This window comes from Chelonia mydas, chromosome 1, assembly GCF_015237465.2.
Source record: "Chelonia mydas isolate rCheMyd1 chromosome 1, rCheMyd1.pri.v2, whole genome shotgun sequence".
NCBI lineage: Eukaryota > Metazoa > Chordata > Testudines > Cheloniidae > Chelonia > Chelonia mydas.
The window spans coordinates 215,685,945-215,711,225 of NC_057849.1; the positions used below are offsets into that span (position 1 = coordinate 215,685,945).

General features: G+C 47.2%; 1 protein-coding gene across 3 annotated transcripts; it reads left to right on the forward strand.

The window, feature by feature from the left end:
* The first annotated feature begins 559 nt into the window (after positions 1 to 559).
* Positions 560 to 14,537, forward strand: LOC102944809 (C-type lectin domain family 4 member D). Of its 3 annotated transcripts, none has more exons than XM_037913039.2 (6): positions 560 to 1,038; positions 2,397 to 2,528; positions 6,250 to 6,354; positions 13,273 to 13,424; positions 13,623 to 13,756; positions 14,085 to 14,537. In XM_037913039.2, the coding sequence occupies exons 1-6, from the start codon at positions 972 to 974 to the stop codon at positions 14,242 to 14,244; spliced, it is 750 nt and encodes a 249-aa protein (XP_037768967.1). In that variant the 5' UTR covers positions 560 to 971; the 3' UTR covers positions 14,245 to 14,537. The 3 variants fall into 3 exon arrangements, with proteins under 3 accessions (XP_037768967.1, XP_027673844.2, XP_037768975.1); XM_027818043.3 differs by having other exon boundaries at positions 561 to 1,038; positions 2,412 to 2,528; XM_037913047.2 differs by lacking the exon at positions 2,397 to 2,528 and having other exon boundaries at positions 561 to 1,038.
* Positions 14,538 to 25,281: the final 10,744 nt, after the last annotated feature.

Below are 25,281 nucleotides of genomic sequence, written 5' to 3' on the forward strand. Positions count from 1 at the left end.
TTTCTCTAGTTTATCTTATCTCTTTTTGTAAGGGATTTAAGCTTACCCCTGCAACCCCTCCAAAAACCGCTACCCTTAGGCTAGAATAAGGGTATACTCATGGGGAATTGTACTGGGGCAATACCAACAGTTTAATTATAATTATACAGGTATAACTGGTAAAACTTTCCTGTGTAGATAAGCCCTGAGAGACTGAGCCTAGACTGAAACTCCTGGGGATGGAGAGAAACTACTAGTTCACATCTTGCCCTTTGTCTGAGAGGCAGGGCTTAACCATAGTGTCTCAACCAGTGCTGACCACTTGTCCTTGGCTGCACTTGAGGTTATGGCAGACATTACACATTGTCAGCAAAGGGTGATTTTGTTCATGTAGCTGAGGGTGTGCAGTCACAACCGGCAAAACAATGAAAGAAGGAAAGACTCAGAGAAGAGAGCAAGAAAAATTGAAAAAGGAAACGTGTAAACAGAAAGAAAAAGAGATTGTGCTGGCTGGGAGATAAGTGTGCATTTTTGTTAGGGGTGAGGATGCAACTTCCTTTTCAGCCATGAGCTTCCTGTTTTCCCTTCTCTTTTCATGGGTTTCTGGAAACCTGAGTCTGGGTTTCTGGGTGAAGAAGCCCAAGAGCTGTCCAGGGTGTATCTCTGTCTCCAAACATCTTTCAGCTCCTCTTAGGGGCTTTCCACTCCCAGCCTCTCCTCCTCTCACTGGTGGGGGAGGAGGTAGCAGAGCTTCCTGAGGGGAAGTGACTGGCAAGTGTCACCGTCTGATGAAGTGAGCTGTAGCTCACGAAAGCTTATGCTCAAATAAATTGGTTAGTCTCTAAGGTGCCACAAGTCCTCCTGTTCTTTTTGTGGATACAGACTAAAGCGGCTGCTACTCTGAAACCTCTGGCTCTAGGGAATTAAAAGATCAATTTTTAAATGTGATGGAACTATAAATATATAAAGAACACAGGCCACACAGTCTCTGAATGGCGTCGGAGATCATCTACGCCGAGGTGAAGTTTAAGAATGCACCACCACCTGCAGAGGCCACAGGTAAATAACAAGCTATTTGGGGGATGGGCTATGGAGCGGTTCATTTTTGTGACACTTGTTCCCAAGCAGCCCCAAGTCAGAGGCACCGGCTAGCTCAGTGGGATTCGGGAATGTGCTCTGGAGCCTTTCAGCCTTCGGGTGGAAACTGGGTCTTTCTGGTTCTAATAATAATTATAGCCACTCAAGGGACCTTCCCTCAGCAGCAGAACTCAACTTCCTTTACCTCTCTCCTGCAATTGTGAATAGCACAACTGCCTAAAGTGTCCTCCCTTTTCTCCCCACACTCCCATATTCCCAAAGTGTTCCTGCTTATTGCCACCCGGGGCAGCCAGTCCCTCAGGGAGTGCCCTCCATTCCTTCCCTTTCAGTGTGAGAGCTACCCCCTCCCACCTCTCTCACCCTTCTGGCATCTGTGGGGTCCCTCATGGTAGCGAAGAAGACGGGACTCGGGAACAATGAATATAAAGGGGATTTTCTAGTGAACCTGCTAGACCCTGAGCTCCCAGACTAACAGCCTGGGATACCTAACGTCACCACACAGAGTCTCCTCAATGCCTGCTTGGATTCAGCAGATATGGAAGGGGCTGCTAGGGCACTAATTAGTGCCTTCTCCTTAACACTCCCTTCCCACCTACTGCTACCATCTATCCCCCTCCCTTCAGTCCACTTGCTGATGCATTACATGTTACTAGGGTGACCAGATAGCAAGTGTGAAAAATCGGGACAGAGGGTGGGGGGTGGGTAATAGGAGCCTATATAAGAAAAAGCCCCAAATATCAGGACTGTCCCTATAAAATCAGGACATCTGGTCACCCTACATGTTACATTACCACCCACCGCATCCAAAATCATGGGGAGAGGGGAATAGGAGCTAGAATCACGTTAAGAGGGAGTGCAGGGTAGCCTAAGAACTCCTCAAAGACTCCTTGCTCCGATCATCTGAGACAAATGACACCTGAAGAGCAACATGAACTTTAGCAGCACTGGGCTTGCTCTGATGAGATGTGAAAAGCTCCCTTGAACCCGTAACCTCCTGCTAGGCCCTCACTCCCTAATACCGGAAGTCTGAATATTTGCTCATTACATGGGCTGGAGACATAGAGTTTGGATCTAAATCTGATCTTCTGCAGAGTTTGGAGAGGTCAGGAGTCAGACCCAATGTTCCAATTTATTCCCATCCCTAATAACATGTTAAACTCCTGAATAAGGGTCATTAGAGGGCAGCAACAGCAGCAGCTGCTCATGATTGTCTAGTCTTGTCCAGAGTATGGGCTCTTCAGGAAAGTTTTCAGTTCGTTGCAGAACCCCTAACAGACAGGGGCTGATATGAGAAGAACTAACTGTCCTGGGGCTGGGAGTTTCTTCACCCTTAGCACACCTAGAGAAGAGAATATCCCAGAGTGCACCCCAGAAGCACACCCAGTGGCTCCCATGGCTGATTGCTGCACTCTTGCTGCTGTTGGCTCTCTCTCTCCTCATCGCCCTCATTGGTGAGTATAAATGGGCTGATTATTTAAGGAGGGAGGGGCACAACTAGGGACAAAAGATGGTCAGTGCAGGCTGGAGATCAGGAAACATTTCCTAACTGTGAGGAGGCCGGTTAGACTGTGGAAGAGTCTTCTGAAAAGAAGGGAAAAGGAAACCCCATCACCTGGGTCTGACAAACCTGGAGATTATACTGTAAGGAACAGTCCTGCACGGGCCTGCCAAGGGAGGATGGGGGATTGGATGGACAAGCTGTGACCTCATAAGTTTTTCCCCATGTCATTCTGTTTGGAGTGGCACACAACTGTGAGTGACAATCTCAGGTCAGGCTGTCAGAAAACAGGGCAGACACTCCTAACTGGTGATATATTCTATCATTAAATTTTACCAAGTCAGTAATAAATGTGAGCTCCTGAATCACTACACCAGTCTTACCATGGAGTCACGGGCATTCCCCTTAGGCTCTCCAGTCAATCTTACTGCCCTGACAAACTGGACTGAGTGATAACGCTCATATAAACCAAAAATCACACCACATCAGGTTGCTCCCAGTCCCAAAGGACCAGCCACTTACCCCCAGGTCAATTGGTGTTCCAGATCTTATACCAAAGACTATGCTGGCAGCCAATTCTCTAGTACACTAACTAAAGATTTATCAGCAAAGAAAAAGAAATGAGAGTTACTGAGAGGTTAAAATAAGTAAAATACATTTACAAAGTTTGTAAATCCAAATGATAGCAGTTGATGTAATAACCTGCCAGTTTCCGAAAAGTCTTTTCAGGGGTACCCAGCTTGTGTCTGGGGATCTCCATTTTACATCTCGTACACTTTCCTACCAGAGCCCAAACAGTCAGAGATACAGGATCTTCTTTGAATCCATATTTATATCTTCTTCTCACAGAAGACAAGCTAACAGTCTTTCTAACCATGTGGGTTATAATGAGTCAGAAATGCAAACTGAGTCTGTGAATTTCCATTGTGGAACACAATGGCCTTTGTTTGAAGTTAGCAACTTTCTTCATTTATATTTCCAAGGCTCCTATCACGTTTGATGGGTAATTTAATTACAAGGATATACATAATGCAAAAGATAATATAATAGTCAGTAACAATCCTTCATTAGTTTTCATGAAGTACATTCTCATCTTAATACTAACACACACTTTTGATTTAAGGTTAACTAATTTACAGGGTTATACATAATGTAATTAGGGTTGCCAACTTTCTAATTCCAGAAAACCAAACACCCTTGCCCCGCCCACTGACCCACCTCTTCCTGAGGCCCCGCCCCTGCTTACTCCATCCCCCCTCCCTCTGTTGCTTGATCTCCCCCACCCTCACTCACATGCTCATTTGCACTGCAAGGCCCAAACAGGCATATTTATTGTTTTGACAGATGTATTATGCTAAGTTCAGGTTTTATTTGTTATAGGTCGCTAGCTGGCCACAAAATAGTCAAAAAGGATAATTTTTTAAAAAATGAAATTTCACAAAGATTTTCAGGATTCCTTCCCTCCCCTCTTCCCATTTTTCGTAACCAGCTCCATGTTTTTTGTTCACTAAAGTTATTGTAATTTTATGTGTGGAATTAGGACCACACATTATCACAGCTGCAATGGGTCTATTAAAGGCCCACTCCTGAAGCCCAAATATAAATCCATAGAGCACAACCACAGAAATGCACACCTGTCCAGATACCTATATAAATAAATCTGTAGAAACTGATTCCCACACGTACATGCAGATACACACATGTATTCATGTGTACACATCTAGCATGCACTAACACATATACTTCCACATTATTTATTATTACACTTGTTATTCAGTGCCTAGAGACCCCAACTCAGATCAGGGCTCCAGGGTGGTAGGTGGTGGAAAATACACATAAAAACAGAGAGTCTGCAACAAAGAGTTTATAATGTAGCTAGACAAAGGTGAGGAGAAATGTATGATACATTGGCTCTTCTGCAATTACTAGTCAACAACATTCACTTTTTAAGAAATAATACATTTCTTTTAGCGTTCCCTTCTCTTTTAAAAACTTGTTGTGAAATTAATACACACATATTTTATGTCATCAATTTTTTTGCGTGCAAGCCAGCAAAAGGAATAAAAGTCAAAGAATTAGGCTGCAAATTTTATTCACACTGGTATACACACATGCAACAATACACACACCTCCCTACACAAAGACACACAGTCTCTTACACACATACAATGCATGCATGCACACACAGAGACACCTAGCTGGGAGGGCGGGGGTTGGAGGTGAGAGAATGAGGAGCGAAAGAGATCAAGGACGAGAGCAGGGTGGGGGTGAGAAGGGGCAGTGAAGGAGAGAGAAAGGGATATGGGGGGTGAATGGGGATGCAGGGGGAGACAGAAGGCTACAGGTGCTTGAGTATGTGGCCTGTATAGGGACATAATAGGAGTGCAGCAGTGTCTGGAGGTGAATGGGGTGCAGGGCTGTGGGGGGTGGGGGACATGGGGGGCAGTTCTGGGAGGTGGAGAGGATGGGTGAGAGAGTGCTGTAAGGGGTACAGGACTGGGATGGGTAGGGGTGGGGGGCAGGGTAGGTTGGGGTGGGGAACGATGCAGTGAGAGGGATGGGAGTATGCAGGGGTTGGGACAGGGAGGGATGCAATGACGGAGGGTGGGGGGCAGGGTAGGTTGGGGGGAGCGATGCAGTGAGGGGGATGGGGGTGCAGGGGGGTTGGGACAGGGAGAGATGCAATGACGGGGGGATCAGGACCCAGGGGGGTTGGGGGGGGAGGGATGCAGTGAGGGGGATGTGGGGGAGCAGCCCCATTCCCAGCACTCGGAGACAGGGATACATACCTCCAACTCCTGGGTGCCGGCAATGGGGCGACAGACCGCGGTTCGCCGCAGGGCACGCACTGCAGCTTGAGTCCAGCCACAGAAGGAGCGTGAGGAGAAGAAGTGGGCCAGCAGCAGCAGGAGAGATGCGCACCACAACCCCTCAACAGCGGACTGATAGGCGCGCTAGTTTGTCCCCTGCCCTGCCCTGCCCAATGGGAGCTGCACCTGCATACGGACCCCCCCTGACATCCCTAAGCCTAGGAGCTGGGCATCCTGGCTGCTTCCTGGGAGCTGTGATGCAGTGGCTAGCAGAGAGCCTTCCAGCCCTGCTGCATGGCACCGCCAGCTGGACAGTCAACGGCCCGGTCAGCCATGCTGACTGGAGCCACCAGGATCCCTTTTCGACTGGGTGTTCCAGTCAAAGACCAAACACCTGGTCATCCTAAATCAACAGGTTATAGATAAGTGAAGTCAATACCATTGCAATCTTCTTTGAACTAGACTAACACACAAGTGAATAGGCCTGATTACACCACAATATCTTTTAACACTTTTTTGATTTCTATTAACATATGAGTGAACTAGGCTGCAGCCCTGTCCTGAGCTGGCACCTGGGTAGACAGCCTCCTACCCCATCAATAATTTCTATTCCTCAACTAGACCAGGGTAATTTGTCCCTATGACAGTGTGCACTTGGGCCTCCAGGATAACAGAGGGAACCCAAGAGAGCTGCCCTATTCTACTCCCTGGGGAGGTTTGCGATGGCATTTGTGACAAGAAAACAAACAAAAGCGAAGCAGTCCCTGGTGAACACCAAGAGAAGTCACGATGTATGGAAAAGATGGCAAGAAGGAGGGAAATATTCTATCCACTCTTTTCTCTCTCTCTCTCTCTCCTTTACAGTTACCCAGGTTGGCCTAAGGACAAATCAAAGCTGTGAAGAGTACGAGATGGTGAGGCAGTATCTCAGGAAGAGAAACTGTGTTGAAGAAGAACCTGATGGGAAAGGTCAATAACACTAAAAGAGAAGAAAAGACCCCAGAGTCAGTTTTCTGGGGCTGGGGCCTGATTAATATTCAGACCTAAATTAACAGCAAATAACGTAAGGGGTATGGAGAGATTGACTTTTGAGGAAAGAATAAGATAAACGCATAGGCACAGTATTGTAGTCGAGGGTAAATGCAGGTAAATTGAGTTTACCCACTTCTCATATGGGGAATATAGGGTTTAGGTTAAGTTAATTTACCCACTTCTTTTGTTACCACTACACCACTGCATAGGCTCCCCATTGATTGGATAAGTGATAACTACCTAGAGATGTGCATCTTTTATTTATACAACACCTTAGGTGCACACGATGCTTGAAAACCAAACAAGTGATAGGTCCTTGCTCTAAGAAGCTCACTGGCTAAGAGTATATATATCATAGATATTATTATTTATTAAGGTCAGAACTGATCATCTAGTCCGAACTCCTGCACAACGCAGGCCACAGAATCTCACCCACCCACTCCTGCGATAACCTCTCACCTATGTCTGAGCTATTGAAGTCCTCAAACCATGGTTTAAAGACTTCAAGAAGCAGAGAATCCTCCAGCAAGTGACCCGTGCCCCATGCTATAGAGGAAGGCGGAACCTCCAGGGCCTCTTCCAATCTGCCCTGGAAGAAAATTCCTCCCCGACCCCAAATATGGTGATATACTGGAGCCAGGGCTGTAATTTCCAGCTTGAGGAGTCATACCCATGCTAGCTTTGACTGAGCTAGTGCACTATAAATAGAAATGTAGCTGTGGCAGCAAAAGCAGTAGAAGCGGCTAGCCACCCCAAGTACATATCTGTCTTAAACCTTAAGGAAGACAATAAATAAAGAGCAGTGGAGGGAGTAGATGTAGATGAACTTTATACCAGTGAAAGATCATGAGGTGGATTTAATGTTAAGTGCTTCTCTCATTAGTTCTAGTTTTTTATGTTTCATTGTTTGAGATAATTTCTCACAGAACAAATGTCATGTAATGTTAAAGTTGTTCTATTCTACCTTTAAGAACATTTTCCTCAAACCCTGAAAAGTTAGAAAATAAATGGTTCAGATCAACAACCACAGTTCTGTTTCTCTACCCACACAGGTAAAAAAGCTTACCGATTCTTACCTATTACTGTCCTCCTTTCACAACACTTTATTCCCACCCAAGGCTTCATACACTACCATCAGCCTTAACTCTGACATACATACAAGGACACTTATGTTAAATGTATATATTCTTCTTTTAACATATGCTTTTGTTTGGGGATTTCTTTGAATAAAAGAGAATAATAAGGCTGACTGAAAAATTTCAAACTAAATATTTTCCAAACAGAAAATGAAGTTTCATCTAAATAAACATTTTCCATGAGAAAAGATAGATTTTGGTGGAATTTTCCATCAGGAAAATTGAAATGAAAAGTTTTGATTTGGGGATGTCAAAACGTTTCATTTCAGTCAAAAATACTGAAACACAACATTTTGACATTTCCAAATCACATCTTTTCAAAACTTTTCATTCCACAAAAAGTTTTGATTTGTCGATTTTTCATCCTGATTTGGGATGGAAACAGATGTCAAAATATCAGCATTTTCTGTGGGATGGAACTTCTCTGTTTTTGAAAGAATAACTTTTACCATACGTCTCTTTCTTGTAGCCACTGCTGTGTAACTTGAACTCAGACACACTTACAAGAAGACATATGTTAAAAAGTTATTTCCCCCCAAAGAAATCCAAAAAGAGAACCATATCTTAAAAGAAGGAGTTATACTTCAGCATGATTGTACACAAAAACAGTAAGAAGCTTCATGCAGGTAGCCTGGGTGCTCAGCATCTGAATCTGCGCATCCAGGTCAGCCAGTCTAGGGGTGAACCTAGCCTGGGTGTGAGCCTAGTCTGAATCTGTATAGCCAAACCTGAGTCATCACAGTGTCTGCACTTATCCATGTTTCTCTGTGGCCATATCCCATGGTTGTGTGTGCTGAAATGCTCTAGGATACTTCCCCAGTCAATTGGGTCAATTTCAGGAGAATTTGTTTTTTCCTTCTGGGGCAACTGTAGGAAGGTATTGGAGGATTATCAATACATTTTGCCTGTGTCCTCAATGAAAAGTGGACAGGTTCCAGCCCTAGTGAATGTGGAACCTGGATTCTAAACCCCACTGCACAGCCAGATACACTGGCCCAGATTTAAAGCTCTGCCAAACCCAGATCAGAGGTTTTTCTGTGTGGATGGTGGCGGGTGGTGGCCTGGGTTGGTCTAAAATCCAGGTAAAAGCCCAGGTTAACTCTGTAGGGCCGTATAGATGTACCCCAAGTTTAAAATCCTGATCCCATTGAAGTGAATTGGAGTTTTACCCTCAGCTTCACTGGGACCAGGATCTCACCCTAAGTCTTGAAATATTTTCTCATGTAGATCTTTGAATATACTCTGACTTCCTGTAAGGTCTGAAATATAAAATAAAATGTGGGATATAAAGTATATTTTGTACACTCCTCAAATGTAAGGTTTTTACTACTACAGTCAGCAACAGCATATGTGAGCACCATACATGTTAATACAAAGAAAAGCTTTGTTTAGTGACAGTTAAGGTTGCATTGAGGTAAACCCCACCAAAGCACAATCTTAAAAGCATGGAAGTCAGAAGTTAAGGGGGAACTCTCATGAACTGTTTGCTATTTTCATGTTTCATGGATAACAGTCCCAACACTGCAAAAGGCTTTTGCTGCCATCTCCAACAGGTACAGAAAAGCAACACATACCCCAACTTCATCAAACTCACACGCTAGCACAAAACTTTATCAGTGACCTCATATGCTAGTGTATTAACAGATTGACATATCTGACTGACACAGTCCATGCATTTGGGAAATTACTCTGCCTTCAGATTGCTGAGATGACTGAGAGTTTTCCATAACTTGCTATTTCCATGCTTTTTAGATTCTGGGCTAGTGAATGGGGTGTCTGGATGCTGTCTTACCTGTCACTAAACAAAGCTTTTGTTTCTGGTAAATTGCTAACATATGTACTTGCTGAGTGTAGTAATAATGCATCTGGTGAGTGTACAACATAAATTGTGTACAACACATTTCAATTTCAATTGTGGGCGTCTGAGGAAGTGAGAGTATGGTCAAAGATCTACATGATAAAATATTTAGAGACTTACTGTTCCTATGGAGACATATGATAAAAGTATAACTCAGTCATTTAAGATGTGAGGTCTCTTTCTGGATATCTTAGAAAAAAAGAAAAACTTTCAATATATGTCTCCTTTTGGAAGATCTGTCAGGATTCAGGCTGTATGGTAACTTATACAAGACGGAGACACAGGTTAAAAGTTATTCACTTTTCTTCAAAGAAATCCTGAAAAGGAAGCGAGTCTTACAAAGACAGATATTTTTAAAATGTGTCCTCCAACGTATACCAGAGTTAATACAGAACTGTATGGTAGTTTATGATGCTTTGGGTGTAATCAATATGTTGTAGATGGCAGATGGTGTCACTGAGTCCTGGGCGATGCTCTGGAACTACTCCATACGAAGCCAGTCAGGACTCTGGGGGAGAATGCCTCCTCTCTGTGAGCATACTGTGTCCAGGGGCAAGAAGCTTACACAGCTTCAACCTTCCTGGGTCTGACCTTGGAGCATTCAGCATCCCCTTTTCACACCGTGCACTTCCCACAGTGAGTCGGCACAGTCAGGGCTCCTGGGGAAGCCAGAGGGCCCTGCACCCCAACTCCGCAGTCAGACGTGACTCTCAGCCAGCAAGTAAAACAGAAGGTTTATTAGATGACAGGAACATGGTCTAAAACAGAGCTTGTAGGTACAGAGAATAGGATACCTCAGTCAGGTCCATCATGGGGGTGGTTAGGGAGCCCAGAACCCAGTTCTGGGCCTCCTTCCATTTCCCAGCCAGCTCTAAACTGAAACTCCCTCCAGCCCCTCCTCTGGCCTCTGTCTCTTTCCCCTCTGTCTCTTTCCCTGGGCCAGGAGGCCACCTGATCGCTTTGTTCTCCAACACCTTCGGTTGGCACCTTGCGGAGGAGGAGGGGCCCAGGCCATCAGTTACCAGGAGACAGGGTGTCGGCCATTCTCTGTGCAGACAGCATCACACTGGCCCTCTAGGGCTCTGCAACAATCACACACCCTTATCCCACCACCTAGATACTTAAGAAATGCATAGGGGAAACTGAGGCACCCACACAGTATTCAGAAAAAACATTAAGAACATTCCCACTTTGTCACAGATGGTAATAGGTGAGATGTGCTAAGTTCTCTGTAGGTGCAGGCAGAAGAAGTGTGCCTGTTGATCTCACCTATTTATTTTCTAACTTTTCAACATTTGAGGAAAATGGCATCAAAACATGCCATTTGCAAAGAGTGATGCCAAGATAGTGAAGAACACAGCAGCTGCAGTAAACGTTCAGCTATGAAGAAATGTATTTGATTAAATGCAGCCACTGCAACTTGGCAAATCTGCTGTCACACAGAAAAGATGGAGGATAATATGTAGTAAAGAATGTCCTCACTAGTTAATATGGTGCTTTCAAACAGGCAATGCTGAAGTCAGTGTTGACATTAGAATCAATAGGGACATTGGAATCTGATGAATTTGCATCTATGTGTTGGCAGGGGTCCAGCTCCCTCCTCCCTCTCTGTTCCCAGACACGGTTTGCCGGAAAATAACAGTCCAGAGTCCAATCTGCAGGCAATGTGATGGGTTTCTTGGGGCTAAACAAGCAAGCACATTCCGAAGCCCTTCACACCAGTTGGGCTATCTCTATACGCCAGTAGAGCTGCCCTCTTCCTCTCCCCCAACTATAGTTCTATACACCGATAGAACCCCTTCTTCTTCTAAGCCCTAGGTCCGCACGCCGACGGAGTTCCCTCTTCTCCCCCCTCTTCTTAATTATACTTGTAGTGCCCCTCCCCTGGGCCCACCCCTTCCAATATATGGTCATGTTCCGTTCTGGGGGGTCTTGAGTCTGGGGGTGATAATACCACCTCTTTCGTACCTGGTGGGAGGGGTAAGGAGCGGGGTTACTTTTGGCCATGGTCACTCTCTCGCAGACTCGGTGTCTCTTCCTTACACCTTCCCGCCTTCCAGCTGCTTGGTTACCATAGCAACCCCTTGCTGAATTCGGTCCCCTTGTCTTCTCTTGTTACTGAAAGGCAAGGCTTTCACTTTGCGTGGGGCAGCCTTGTGCTTTCACTTACATTCTCTTTCTTGCTTATTCAGCCTGTTTAAATTAAAAGCAAGGCCAGAAGCAAATTATTATTGTTCGGTCTTTATCCTATTTGCTTCACATTCTCCTAACACCAGGTACAGACATAAGTCACTACCTAGTAGTGCTGTGACATAAGTGACATAAGTCACTGCTGGCTAGTAGATACGTTCATATCTTCACTGCAGTGCTTCCAATTTGCTGCAGCTCACATCAGTTATGAAGCAAAAAATATTTTTCTCTGAAATCCCAAAATGGAAAACTATAAAGTGGTGTTTGTGTAAACTATAGATATACACAGAAGTGTATCCATTCATAGATATACACAGGAAGTGTCTTTATGCAGGAAGTTTAATGTAAATGCTCCATCTGTACGCTTGCAAAAGGCTATTTTGAAAGGGGAGACACCAGGCATCCAATAACAAAACATTCCTATATCTGAAATATTTTAAAGTACATTACTCTCCTACAAATTCCAAATGGACAGAAAATAAAAAGCCCTTCTGCACCCCTATTTTGTGTGTTACAGGTTTTTCCTGTAGTAAACCATTTTGCAAATATTCCCATTCTTTTCCCACATAGCACAATTCTCTGAGGCAACCTTAAGTATGCCTTTGTTACCACTCCACCATAATACTACAAATTAGAGGATGTCAGGAGAGAGGGCAGTGATGGAAGACTGACTGAAAGGAATGAGTTTTGAGGAGTGATTTGAGGTAGGAGCACATGGGGTCAAGGAGGTTATTCCAGGTATTGAGGACATAGTGAGAAAAGTTGTAGTGTAGCTTATGGGAAACGGTCAGGAGAGTACTGAGATAAGCTGAAGTGGCTGAATGCAGAAGTAGGAAGCCACTATAGATGAGATGGAGACAGGGCAGAGCTGTGGAGGGCCTTGAAGGTGAGGTGAGGCGTTTGAATCTGACACAAGCGGAAAACAAAAGCCAATGAAGACACTTAAGTGGGAGGGGTCGGGGGATGGAATGGCAGCAGCAAGCTGGATGGACTTGAGGAACACAATATGAAACTTGAGGAGACCAGGGGCAGGGGTTGGAGCCGTAGTCAAGATTAGAGAGAGATGGCCTGAGGAATTGACAGTAGGGATGGAGAGAGGGAGGAAAGGACAGGCAGAGCTCAGGGGTAAAATGGATAGCGGTGGGATCGAATGGTTGGTAAGGGTGAGAGTCTTCACAGAAGAGACAACACATGAAGCGATTAGAGTGGATGAGGTCAGGCAAGGATAGGGTGCAGAGGTAGAATAGAAGAAGACCATTGAGGAAGGAAGTGGACAGAGGGGGAGAAGGTGAAGGAGGAGACACTAACGGAGAGGCTGCCAGAGCAAGCGCAGAAGCAGGAAGGGAAACAATCCAGCACAGAACTAGTTAGTGTGTGTTAATGGTCTACCAGTGCCTCCAGGGGGCAAGCACAATGAGGGAAAGAACTGACCAGGAGGGATTTAGGGGGAAGAATTAGGTATAAAAAAGACCAAGTAGGAGAAAAAATAATTCAGGCTGCTGGTCGTGAATCATTTCCTCACCATGAAGGCCTCTGTTAGTCCCCATTGCTCGAGATGTGTGTGGAATGAAGATGGACTGGATGGAACTGCCCTGGGGACTGAACTGGGTATCACCTACCAAATCCTTTCCATTTTTATTTTCTGTGATTCATTCTCCTTTTCTCCCACAGGGCGAGTCTGGATGTGCTGTCCCATGGGCTGGAAGCTCTTTCAGGCCAGCTGCTACTACTTCTCGAAAGACTTGATGACCTGGGATGACAGTAAGAGGAACTGCACAGGGATGGGCTCCCACCTGGTGGTGATCAACACAAGAGCTGAGCAGGTAACTTGCTGGGAGTCAGGCTCCTCTGGGCACTCAGAGTGTAGCCCTGGAGAGGATGTTTGGGCTCTGTGTTCATTCAGTCCTGGGCTTCCTCATCCATCACATCCAGCACCACCACACCCCACAGGGACCCCCGGGGTCTCCTACTGTCTGCCCAGGGACTGCACCTGGTGGAGATTTTATTTTATTTTAATCCAGGATTTCATCTTCACTCGGGTAAATGGAACAGTTACAGGCCACCAACGAAGGAATTACTGTATTGGTCTGACTGATCAGGAGAAGAAAAGACAGTGGCGCTGGGTGGATGGGACTCCATATAACAATATTGCAGCGTGAGTATTTCCTGGGATGGAGACCACTTACCACCCTCCACATAGTTCCAGGGTTAGTATACAAAGTAGTGTGTGTGTGTGTGTGTGAGCACCTTAGCCACGACTGGAACTAACTATATCTGGTCTAATAGAGAGAAGATTTACAAAGGGAACATGGATAGAGGCTTTGAATGAATTTTAGAGAACAGTGTACTGAAGAAGAGGAGTGTTTGTGGCTGATTCAAGTGTTGCAATTCTCCTTCTCCTCTTATCATCGCCAGCTACAACTCTTTCCCCTGCAATGTTTATAATGATGCATCTCTAACACACAAGCTTCTCTCTTTTACAGGTTCTGGAGACCTGGGGAACCCAGTCATCACACCAATGAGAACTGTGTTGTCATGTATGTGTCGGCAAAACAAAATGCATATGGTAACAGGAATTGGAATAACGTCCCTTGTTCCGATACATTTCATCGAATTTGTGAGACTGCAGCACTTAGATTTTGAGGAAGAACCCCCATCCTGGATGTGAGACTGGAGAGTCCCCCTATCTCTTGCTTGGGTCAGCTCCCAGAGAGATCTGGTGGGAGGGTTTTGATCAGCCCTGGGCTATCATGACATTGGGCTTAGGTGGTGGAGGATGATGTTGGGGCCCAAACTCTCTCACTAGATGGAACTAGTGGTTCCCAGACTTGTTCCGCCGCTTGTGCAGGGAAAGCCCCTGGCAGGCCGGGCCAGTTTGTTTACCTGCTGCGTCCGCAGGTTCAGTGGTGGCCAGTACATCCCTTGGCTCGCGCCGCTTCCAGCAGCTCCCATTGGCCTGGAACAGAAAACCGCGGCCACTGGGAGCCGCGATCGGCCGAACCAGCGGACGTAGCAGGTAAACAAACCGGCCCGGCCCACCAGGGGCTTTCCCTGCACAAGCGGTGGAACAAGTCTGGGAACCACTGCACTAGATCAATTTTGGAAAAATCTGAAAACTGATGAAAATATCTAAAGTGGAAAAAGCCAGAGTGCAATGATCTCTGCCTGTGATGTCATTGAAGCTCCCAGGAGACTGGTGGAGGAGGCAGGCTGGGAAAGGCAGGACCAGTGGGTTTGCCCTGGGAAATCTTGAAAGGAGGTTTCCTGTTCATATTAGCCCTCCCAGTGTTGGTCAAGGTAACAACTTATGTAACCCTTCTGCCCGTCAGAGTTGGCAGCAGCAGGGGCCGGGTTCAGAATCTAGAGGTTCTGTTTCAATAACACGATGCAAAACCGGCTCGAGCCCCCCCCCCCCCCCAGGGACCTGGGACAATTACATACCACACCCCTGGGTGCCTCGAAGAGGCAATACTTCCCCTCTCGCAAGCACAGAGTCTGAGTGTAGCAAAAGCCTTTTAATAAAGGAGGGAAACAATGCGGCATTATGTTGGGGAAACACCACAAACAGGATTAATAACAGCAACCATGAGCAAAAGACCTACCCCCAAGTAAGTCTGGCAGTGTCCTTTTCCCCTCAGGGTCTTAAGTCCAGCAACCCAACAGTCACCCCCCCCACACAGTTTCTGTCCTGGGTCAGTGCAGCCCCCGCAGAGTTCAGAAGTTCATCTGCAGAGTTTACCTCCCAGCCTGGGTGAAAGTGGAGGGAGGAATGGGGAGCATCTTACATGCTCTGCTGCTCGGGTCAACAGCCAATTGCCACACCTCTCCAAGGGGTTCTGCTTCAGTCTTCACCACCAGCGGCGCCTCTCCGTCTGCAGCCCTGCTATCTGCTCCACTCCACTCTCCGCACCTCTCTGCTAGCTGTCCTGCTGTCTGCTCCTCTCCGCCAACTGCTGTGCTATCCACTCCGCTCCACTCTCCGCTCCTCTCCGCTAGCCACCCTGCTAGCCTTGCCTCTCTGCTATCCGCTCCTCTCCACCAACCATCCTGCTAGCCGCTCACCAATATGTCTTCAGACCCCCCCCCCCCGCACACACACACTTAACACAACTCTCAGTGATTTTAGCTCTTAGTAACTTCAGCTATCTAGTGATTTCAGCTGTTAGCAGGGGAGCCCCAGTGCTGGCACACTCAGAACCACTAGCCCAAAGGAGGTCTAATGCTTAGACCGAGGTATCAGTGATTTCAGCTCTGCAGCACGTAACAAGACTCCTAATGGAGCCAAAATTAGCTCTGTTATTACACAGTGGAGAGAGAAGGGGTCAGAGTAGTGTTTAGGGCCCTTAGAAGGGGCCCACACTGCCAGGTACACATTCCTGTCTGGCACCAGGCCAGCCTCTCTCAGTTCACTGGGCTTTGGAACACATGTCCCTTGCCTAGCGAGTGCTACTTAGTTGAGGGCGAGTCCCTCCATCATAAAATGCCAAGTACAGTTCTACTGTCCTTGATTCACATAACCAGGATAACAATGCTTTATTACTCCTGCCCCAATAACAAAGAGACTGGGGATCCCACAGCAGCCAAAGTGACAATTTGGGCAGGCAGTCCATCATGTTAGGCAGGTTGGGTGTGCCCAGGCAAACAAGATCAGCCCCTGAAGTCCTTTTCCACAGCTCACCACCAGATGTTAGGGTAAACCTCATTTCGACTCTGCTTACATCCTCCCCCAAGATGAGAATTTGTCGTCCCGACAAATCACACTCCCTATTATACCAACTCATTGGTTCCCTCCAAAGGGCCTCAGGAAGCCCACTATGGCTTCCACAAGCCTGTGTGCTAAACATATTGGCTCCTTACTAGTCACCCCAGGTGCATTATAAGTTAACCTTTTTACTGGTCTTATTACCCTGTCCCGTCTACCGAGAATCTTTGTTGCAGGGGTAGGGGGGACATCTTCTTGAGCGAAGGATAGAGAGGTTTCCTTTGAGGGTCCCTCAGCTACTGGCATAGGCCCCTGCATCTCTGGGTCTAACAATGGAAAGTCCAAGGTGCCCAGGGCACCCTTCAGCTGTATGTCTCCACTGTCCAATAACCTGTGTGTGTCATCACAGGGGGGTCCCATCGGTGGCACAGGGGTGCCAGTAACAGGCCTAAATACTTCCACCATGGGATTTAGGGCTGAGGAGGGGGAGCTCTCTCTTGGTTTAGCTGATCAAGACTGAAATCTTGTCTCCATTTCAGGATACACCATGGTCGTGTCTTCCTCCTGAGACTCACTCTCAGATGTGCTGAATAGGGGTAGGTTAGCTGCAGGGGGCCCGCTGTCCATGTTGGATGGGTGGCTTTGGTCTAGCACTTTTGTTCTGCCCGGCTGTCCTGTTGTGGCCCATCTCATAAGGAGTGCCTACCAATTCCCCCACAGGGAGCAAAAGGTTTCTATGCACCATCTTTCTATGGACCCACTTTACGTTTGATCTTGTAAACAGGCAGATGTTCCAGCTTTTCCATCACCAGGTAAAGTATTGCTTTCCATCTATCAGCTATTTTGTGTCAGCCAGCAATACCCAAATTTCGCAGCAGGACTCTGTCCCCCGGCTGGAGCTCCTGCAAACGCACCCTAGCATCATATTGATGTTTGTTGCAGTCTGAGTTCTTCCGAGCTGCAGTAGCTAAGTGATAACCATCCCGCAGCTTTTTTTTTAGTCAGGATACATATTGCTGATGAGTTTTATAGCTATCTCCATCCTCTGATACACCAAAGCACAAATCTATGGGTAATCTTGGTTCTCACCCAAACATCAAGAGATATGGAGTGACTTCCGTAGCATCGTTCTTTGTGGTGTTGTAGGCATGCACCAGAAATGCAACATGCTGGCTCCAGGTTGCCTTTTGCTCTGGTCACAAAGTCCCCAACATATTTAACAGGGTTCGATTGAACCTCTCTAGTTGAGGATCACCTTGCGGGTGATAAGGCATTGCCCTAGACTTTTTAATTCCTGCTATCCTCAGCACCTCCTTCAGAAGGTGACTTTCAAAGTCCCTCCCCTGGTCAGAGTGTATCTGAGCCAGGAATTCATAAACTGAGAAATATTTCTCCCACAATACTCAAGCGACAGTGGTGGCCCTCTGATCACGTGTGGGATATGCCTGCGCATACCATGTAAAATGGTTAGGCACTACTAGAATGTTCCCGACATTCCTCTTGTCTACTTCTAAAGACAAGAAATCAATGTGTACCAGCTCCAGAGGTTTGTTGCTGGTAATGTTCTTCAGATATGCAGCCCTTGTGGGCAGAGTTTTTCTTTGAACACATCGAGCGCAAGTTTCACATTTTCTGCGAACATCTTTAGCCATCCGGGGCCAATAGAACCTACTACGAATAAGTTCCACGGTCCTCTCCATCCCTAAATGTCCAAAGTCATCATGCAGGGCCCTCATGGCCAGGGCTCTGTACTTTTTTGGCAGCACTAGTTGTGCTCGTTGCTTTTGTAAAGGGTCCATGGTCACTCAGTGTAGCATTCCCTGAATCAGTTTAGTTTGGTCCATTCTTTTAATAGTAGTTCACCCTCAGGGTTAGGTGGGACAACCGCAGCTGGGCTTCACCCCTCCCTTTTGGCAAGTAGTGTATCACAAATGTCAATATTTTGCAGCTGGGCTTTTTGCCAGTCAGCCTCATTGAGCATGGGCAATGGAGATTGGTCCAACACAATATAGTTCACTGAGGCAGAAGGCATGCTTTCAGAGCGCAGGCCCAGAGCTTCTGCAAAACATCCATGAAGGCTTTCATGGGCCTCTGGCTCTCGACGACTCACACTGCAAATAGCTCTTACTCCATCCATGTATATCACAGAAACTTCCTGTGCCTGCGGACACCTGGACAATGCATCCGCATCTACATCTGCTTCTTCCTGATCGGTATTGAATGCTGAAGTCATAGCTAACCAAGGCGGCCACCCATCTCTGCCCTGTAGCATCCAGCTTAGCACTTGTTAACACATAAGTCAGTGGATTGTTGTCTGTCCACACTTGGAACTGAGCACCATACAAGTAGTCCCAAAAAATTTTTCAGTGATGGCCCATTTCAAGACCAAGAACTCCAGCTTGTGGGTGGGATAGCGAGTTTCACTATCAGACAGTCCTCGGCTGGCAAAGGCTACAGGTTTACATTTGCCTTCCACTTCCTGGTACAGGACTGCTCCCAGACACTCCAAGCTGGCATCAGTATGTAGAATAAACGGTTTGCTGGGGTCAACAAAGACTAGGACTGGAGCATGAGTTAGGCAAGTAATGATTTCTCAAAAAGCCCTTTCACATCTCTCATCCCACCATGTCCCAGATGGTTTGAAGGGGCCACAGTGTCTCCGTTCAGGAGGCTTTGGGGACCTCCCCTTATTTGTGGTCTTAGATTTGTTCTTGCTGGACTGGTATCCCCGGTAAGATTATTCAGAGGTTTTACAATCATAGCATAGTTTTTCACAAATTTGCAGTAGTAGCCACTAAATCCAAGAAAGGTCTTGAGTTCTTTGTAGTTACTTGGACATGGCCAGGTAGTGAGTGCTTCTATTTTAATGGGATCAGTACTCACACCCTCTTGGGACACGATGTGACCCACATACTTCACTGAGGTTCTGCAGAACTGGCATTTGTCAATTGAAAGATTTAAACCATAATCCTCCAACCTATCAAGCACTTTAAGAAGTCTTTTTTCATGCTCCTCCAACGTTCTTCCAAACACAATCAGGTCATCCAAATAAACTAACACTTGCAGTAAATTCATGTCTCCCACAACTTTCTTCATAAGATGTTGAAATGTGGAAGGTGCTCCAGAAATCCCTTGGGCATGCGTTCGAACTGATAAAACCCTAATGGGCAGATGAAGGCTGTCTTCTCCTTATCTTCTTCTCCCAGAGGGATCCGGTAGTATCCACTTCGAAGATCCAACACAGAAAACCACTGGCTTCCCAGCAAACAGTCTAAGGCATCTTGGACTCGAGGCATAGTGTACTGATTAACCACAGTACGGCTGTTTAGGGTGAAGTAGTCGATACACATCCGGATTTTCCCATTTTTTTTACAGACCATCACAATGGTGAGGCGTATGGGCTGTGGGACTCTGTAATGATGCCATTCGCAGCCAGCTCCTGAAGATGGTGTCGCACATCTTCCATCTCAGAGAGAGCAATCCTCCTAGATCTCTCCCTGAAAGGTCAAGAGTCATGTAGTCTGATGTTGTGCTCTACTCCTTTTGCACATCCCACATCCCACTCATGCAGTGAGAACACCTTGGATTTTTCACAATGTTTCTTCCTCAGGTGATCTTTCCACTCCTCGGACACTGGTGAATCTCCAAAGTCAAATTTTGCTGGGTCTATTGTCGAAACTTGAGTTTCACACTGAGGTTTTACAATTGATTCAGGCTCAAAGAGGTCTGCTATCTTTTGTCCTTGCTTCACAACAACGTCACAACTTGTTTCATTAGCAATCAGTATAATCACCTTTTCCTGGGCTTCAGCAGGTAGGGTTATGACTTCACTGGGGACCAGCACTCCTTCAGGGAGCTCTCCTTCAACCAGCTGCTCTACCATTGCTAATGCCCCTTTAGTGCCTTTCAGCCTGGTACTCATGACAAGCACTTCTTGCTCTGTCTTTGCAGGCACTATTAAGGGGGTTGTGCCCTCGTACTTCAGTGCCCCAATCGGTAGCTCAGATGTCTCCTTTTTAGCACTTTCAATTTTCCTATAGGCTTCAGCACAAAACTTATGGATCATCAGGGTATTCAGGTACTGGTCCCCAGCCCATTGTCTGCAGTAATCCGCGACTACCTTGAAGAGACTGGAGTTGGTCCCTATCAGCACAGACACATCAGAGGTCCCTTTAGGGTCAGGGCATATTAAGGAAGCTGTGTCTACCTCTTCTCTTACCCCAGCAACCTCCTCTGGCAATTCCAGGTGCACTATGACATACCCTTGGTAGGAGTATTCATCCATGCTGAGGCCACACAGACCAAGGCCAGTCAGTGGCTATATAGGCAGGTGCCTAAGCATCTGCTGGTAGAATCACTGAAATATAATAGTCACTTGAGATCCAGTGTCAAGCATTGCTTTACACTCTTCCCCTTCAATCCTCACTGTGATGTCTGCTCAAGGCCCTATCAGTCCTGCCAGGATCCAGCTGGACAGTCTTTTCTGGGGAAATCTTTAAACCCTGCAGGCCTGGGTGGTCCCCGTCCCCAGGCCCTCTGGCAGTTACAGGATCTCTCCCAACTGATCCTCAGCTTTCCATACACTAAGGATGGATTTTTTTCATTACGGCACTTGGCAGCACTGTGCCCATCCTGACCGCATCGGTAGCAGAAGAACTGTCTTTTCCCCCTTTGCCTGAATGGAATGGTGGCTCTAAATGCTGACTTCTCCATCACCACAGTCTAGGCTCCTTAGTCCTGGAAGTCTTAGCTCGGTCAATGGTGCTTTGCAGCTCAGCTATCCATTCTGCCAGGACCTGCATTTGCTGAGCAAGTTCCTTTCTGGTGCTCACCATCAGTATACTGGCCTTTTGCAGTGGTGTTGTGCTGGCTGGCTCCAATGTTTGGGTTTCCCAAAACCCGCTGGCAGCCTGCCTTTCTTCCTCCTCTCTGGCCTCTTTTATCAGCTGGGAGTAACTTGGGGGATGTTCCTGTTGTTCTCTTAGCTGGAGATGAAGTAGAATCGGGTTCTGATACTGAGTTCCTCTCATGATTTGAGCCAGTCTAGTCCAAGCCATCTGCTCAGCAGTCACTGCTACCCTCATGACAGCTCTCTGAAGCAGTCTCTCCAGTCTCTGTATGTAGGCTGAAGCCTTCTTGCCCCTTTGCTATCGGGAATTAAGGAACTTCCAGAAGCTGTCTTCAGGGCCCTCTACGCTCCCAAAGGTGTGATCAAGGGCCTCTAGGCAGTCCTTCACACTGACCCCAGGGTCAGTGAGCTTCAGGGTGCAGATCACATCTAATGCTGGGCCCCTAAGGCTCTCTATTAGACATCTTGGCTTTTCTACATCTGGTACGGCCCACTCCTGCAGCATTTCAGTGGTATGCTCTAACCAGGGTTCAAACTCCTCTTCCCCAGCAAATAACCTTAACTTATGACAAGAGTTTGACGCAGCATGGGACAGCATAACCTTTTCCAGTGTTTGCCCCACTGCTTTTGCCCAATCATCAGCCGAGGCTGTGGCCCCTGAGCTAGAGGCTGCTGAGCCAGGGCCCAACAAACCTGACATATTAGCCATTATACAAACAGTAATTTCCTCAAAATATAAACACAATTGTTTCCCAATGTAGTGGATCACTCAACAGGTGCTTGCGAGGGGTGCTGACCCAGAAATCCCAGATGAGCCCCCAAAAATGTAACCCTTCTGCCCGTCAGAGTTGGCAGCAACAAGGGCCGGGTTCAGTATCTAGGGGTTCCGTTTCAATAACACAATGCAAAACCAGCTCGAGCCCCCACCCAGTGACCTGGGACAATTACATACCACCCCCCTGGGTGCCTCAAAGAGGCAATACTTCCCCTCGCACAAGCACAGAGTCTGAGTGTAGCAAAAGCCTTTTAATAAAGAAGGGAAACAATGCGGTATTATGTTGAGGAAACACCACAAACAGGATTCATAACACTAACCATGAGCAAAAGACCCACCCCCAAGTAAGTTTGGCAGTGTCCTTTTCCCCTCAGGGTCTTGAGTCCAGCAACCCAATAGTCACACACTCCCCTCCCCAGTTTCTGTCCTTGGCCAGTGCAACCCCCCAGAGTTCAGAAGTTCATCTGCAGAGTATACCTCCCAGCCTGGGTGGAAGTGGAGGGAGGTACAGGGGGCATCTTACATGCTCCGCTGCTCAGGTCGACAGCCGAGTGCCAAACCTCTCCATGGGGTTCTACTGCAGTCTTCACCATCAGCCGCTCCTCTCCGCCAGCTGTCCTGCTAGCCGCTCACCAATATGTCTTCAGCCCCCGCCCCGCCCCCCACTTAACACAGCTCTCAGTGATTTAGCTCTTAGCCCTGGTCTACACTAGGAGTTGAGGTTGAATTTAGCAGCGTTAAATCAATTTAACCCTGCACCCATTCACACGACAAAGCCTTTTTTTTTGACTTAAAGGACTCTTAAAATCGATTTCCTTACTCCACCCCCGACAAGGGGATTAGTGCTGAAATCAGCCTTGCCAGGTCGAATTTGGAGTACTGTGGATGCAATTAGATGGTATTGGTCTCTGGGAGCTATCCCAGAGTGCTCCATTGTGACCGCACTGGACAGCACTCTCAACTCAGATGCACTGGCCAGGTAGACAGGAAAAGGCCCGCGAACTTTTGAATGTCATTTCCTGTTTGGCCAGCGTGGCAAGCTGCAGGTGAGTGCAGAGCTCATGAGCAGAGGTGACCATGACAGAGTCCCAGAATCGCAAAAGAGCTCCAGCATGGACCGAACGGGAGGTACGGGATCTGATCGCTGTATGGGGAGAGGAATCCGTGCTATCAGAACTACGTTCCAGTTTTTGAAATGCCAAAACATTTGTCAAAATCTCCCAGGGCATGAAGGACAGAGGCCATAACAGGGACCCGAAGCAGTGCCGCGTGAAACTTAAGAAGCTGAGGCAAGCCTCCAGAAAACCAGAGAGGCAAACGGCCGCTCCGGGTCAGAGCCCAAAACATGCCGCTTGTATGATGAGTTGCATGCCATTTTAGGGTGTTCAGCCACCACTACCCCAACCGTGTTGTTTCACTCCTTCAATGGAAATGGAGGCAACATGGAAGCCCGTTTTGGGGACGAGGAAGATGATGATGAAGAGGTTGTAGATAGCTCTAAACAAGCAAGTGAAGAAACCAGTTTTCCCAACAGCCAAGAACTGTTTCTCACACTGGACCTGCAGCCAGTACCCCCTGAACCCACCCAAGGCTGCCTCCCAGACCCGCCAGGCAGAGAAGGGACCTCTGGTGAGTGTACCTTTTTAAATAATATACATGGTTTAAAAGCAAGCATGTTTAATGATTAATTTGCCCTGGCATTCACGGCCAGTACAGCTACTGGAAAAGTCTGTTAACGTGTCTGGGGATGGAGTGGAAATCCTTCAGGGACATCTCCATAAAGCTCTCCTGGATGTACTCCCAAATCCATTGCAAAAGGTTTCTGGAGAGGGCAGCCTTATTCCGTCCCCCATGGTAGGACACTTTACTATGTCTGGCCAGTAGCACGTACTCAGGAATCATTGCAGAACAAAGCATTGTAGTGTATGTTTGCTGGCATTCAAACAACATCCGTTCTTTATCTCTCTGTGTTATCCTCAGGAGAGTGATATCATTCATGGTCACCTGGTTGAAAGAGGGTGCTTTTCTTAAGGGGACATTCAGAGGTGTCCATTCCTGCTGGGCTGTTTGCCTGTGGCTGAACAGAAATGTTCCCCACTGTTAGCCACGGGGAGAGGGGAGGGGCTAGCCACGTGGTGGGGGGAGGCAAAATGCGACCTTGTAATGAAAGCATAAGTGCTATGTATGTAATGTTAACAGCAAGGTTTACCATGAAAGAGTTTACCCATTGTTCTATAAAATGTGTCTCTTTAAATACCACTGTCCCTTTTTTTTTTCTCCACCAGCTGCATGTGTTTCAAGGATCACAGGATCTTCTCCTTCCCAGAGGCTAGCGAAGATTAGAAGGTGAAAAAAACGCACTCGCGATGAAATGTTCTCTGAGCTCATGCTGTCCTCCCACAATGACAGAACACAAACAAATGCATGGAGGCAGATAATGTCAGAGTGTAGGAAAGCACAAAATGACCGGGAGGAGAGGTGGCGGGCTGAAGAGAGTAAGTGGCGGGCTGAAGAGAGGGCTGAAGCTGAAAGGTGGCGGCAGCGTGATGAGAGGAGGCAGGATTCAATGCTGAGGCTGCTGGAGGATCAAACTAATATGCTCCAGCGTATGGTTGAGCTGCATGAAAGGTAGCAGGAGCACAGACCGCCGTCACAGGCCCTGTGTAACCAACCGCCCATCTTCCCAAGTTCCATAGCCTCCTCACCCAGACGTCCAAGAGCGCGGTGGGGGGGCTTCCAGCCACCCAGCCACTCCACCCCAGAGGATTGCCCAAGCAACAGAAGGCTGGCATTCAATAAGTTTTGAAGTGCAGTGTGGCCTTGTCCTTCCCTCCTCCACCACCCCTCCTGGTGCTTCCCTCCTCCACCACCCCTCCTGGGCTACCTTGGTAGTCATCCCCCTATTTGTGTGACGAATGAATAAAGAATGCATGAATGTGAAGCAACAATGACTTTATTGCCTCTGCAAGCGGTGATCATAGGGAGGAGGGGAAGGTGGTTAGCTTACAGGAAAGTAGAGTGAACCAAGGGTGGGGGGTTCGTCAAGGAGAAACAAACAGAACTTTCACACGGTAGCCTGGCCAGTCATGAAACTGGTTTTCAAAGGTTCTCCGATGAGTACCACGCCCTCCTGTGCTCTTCTAACCGCCCTGGTGTCTGGCTGCGTGTAACCAGTGGCCAGGTGATTTGCCTCAACCTCCCACCCTGCCATAAACGTCTCCCCCTTATTCTCACAGATATTGTGGAGCGCACAGCAAGCAGTAATAACAGTGGGAATATTGGTTTCGCTGAGGTCTAACCAAGTCAGTAAACTGCGCCAGCGTGCTTTTAAACATCCAAATGCACATTCTACCA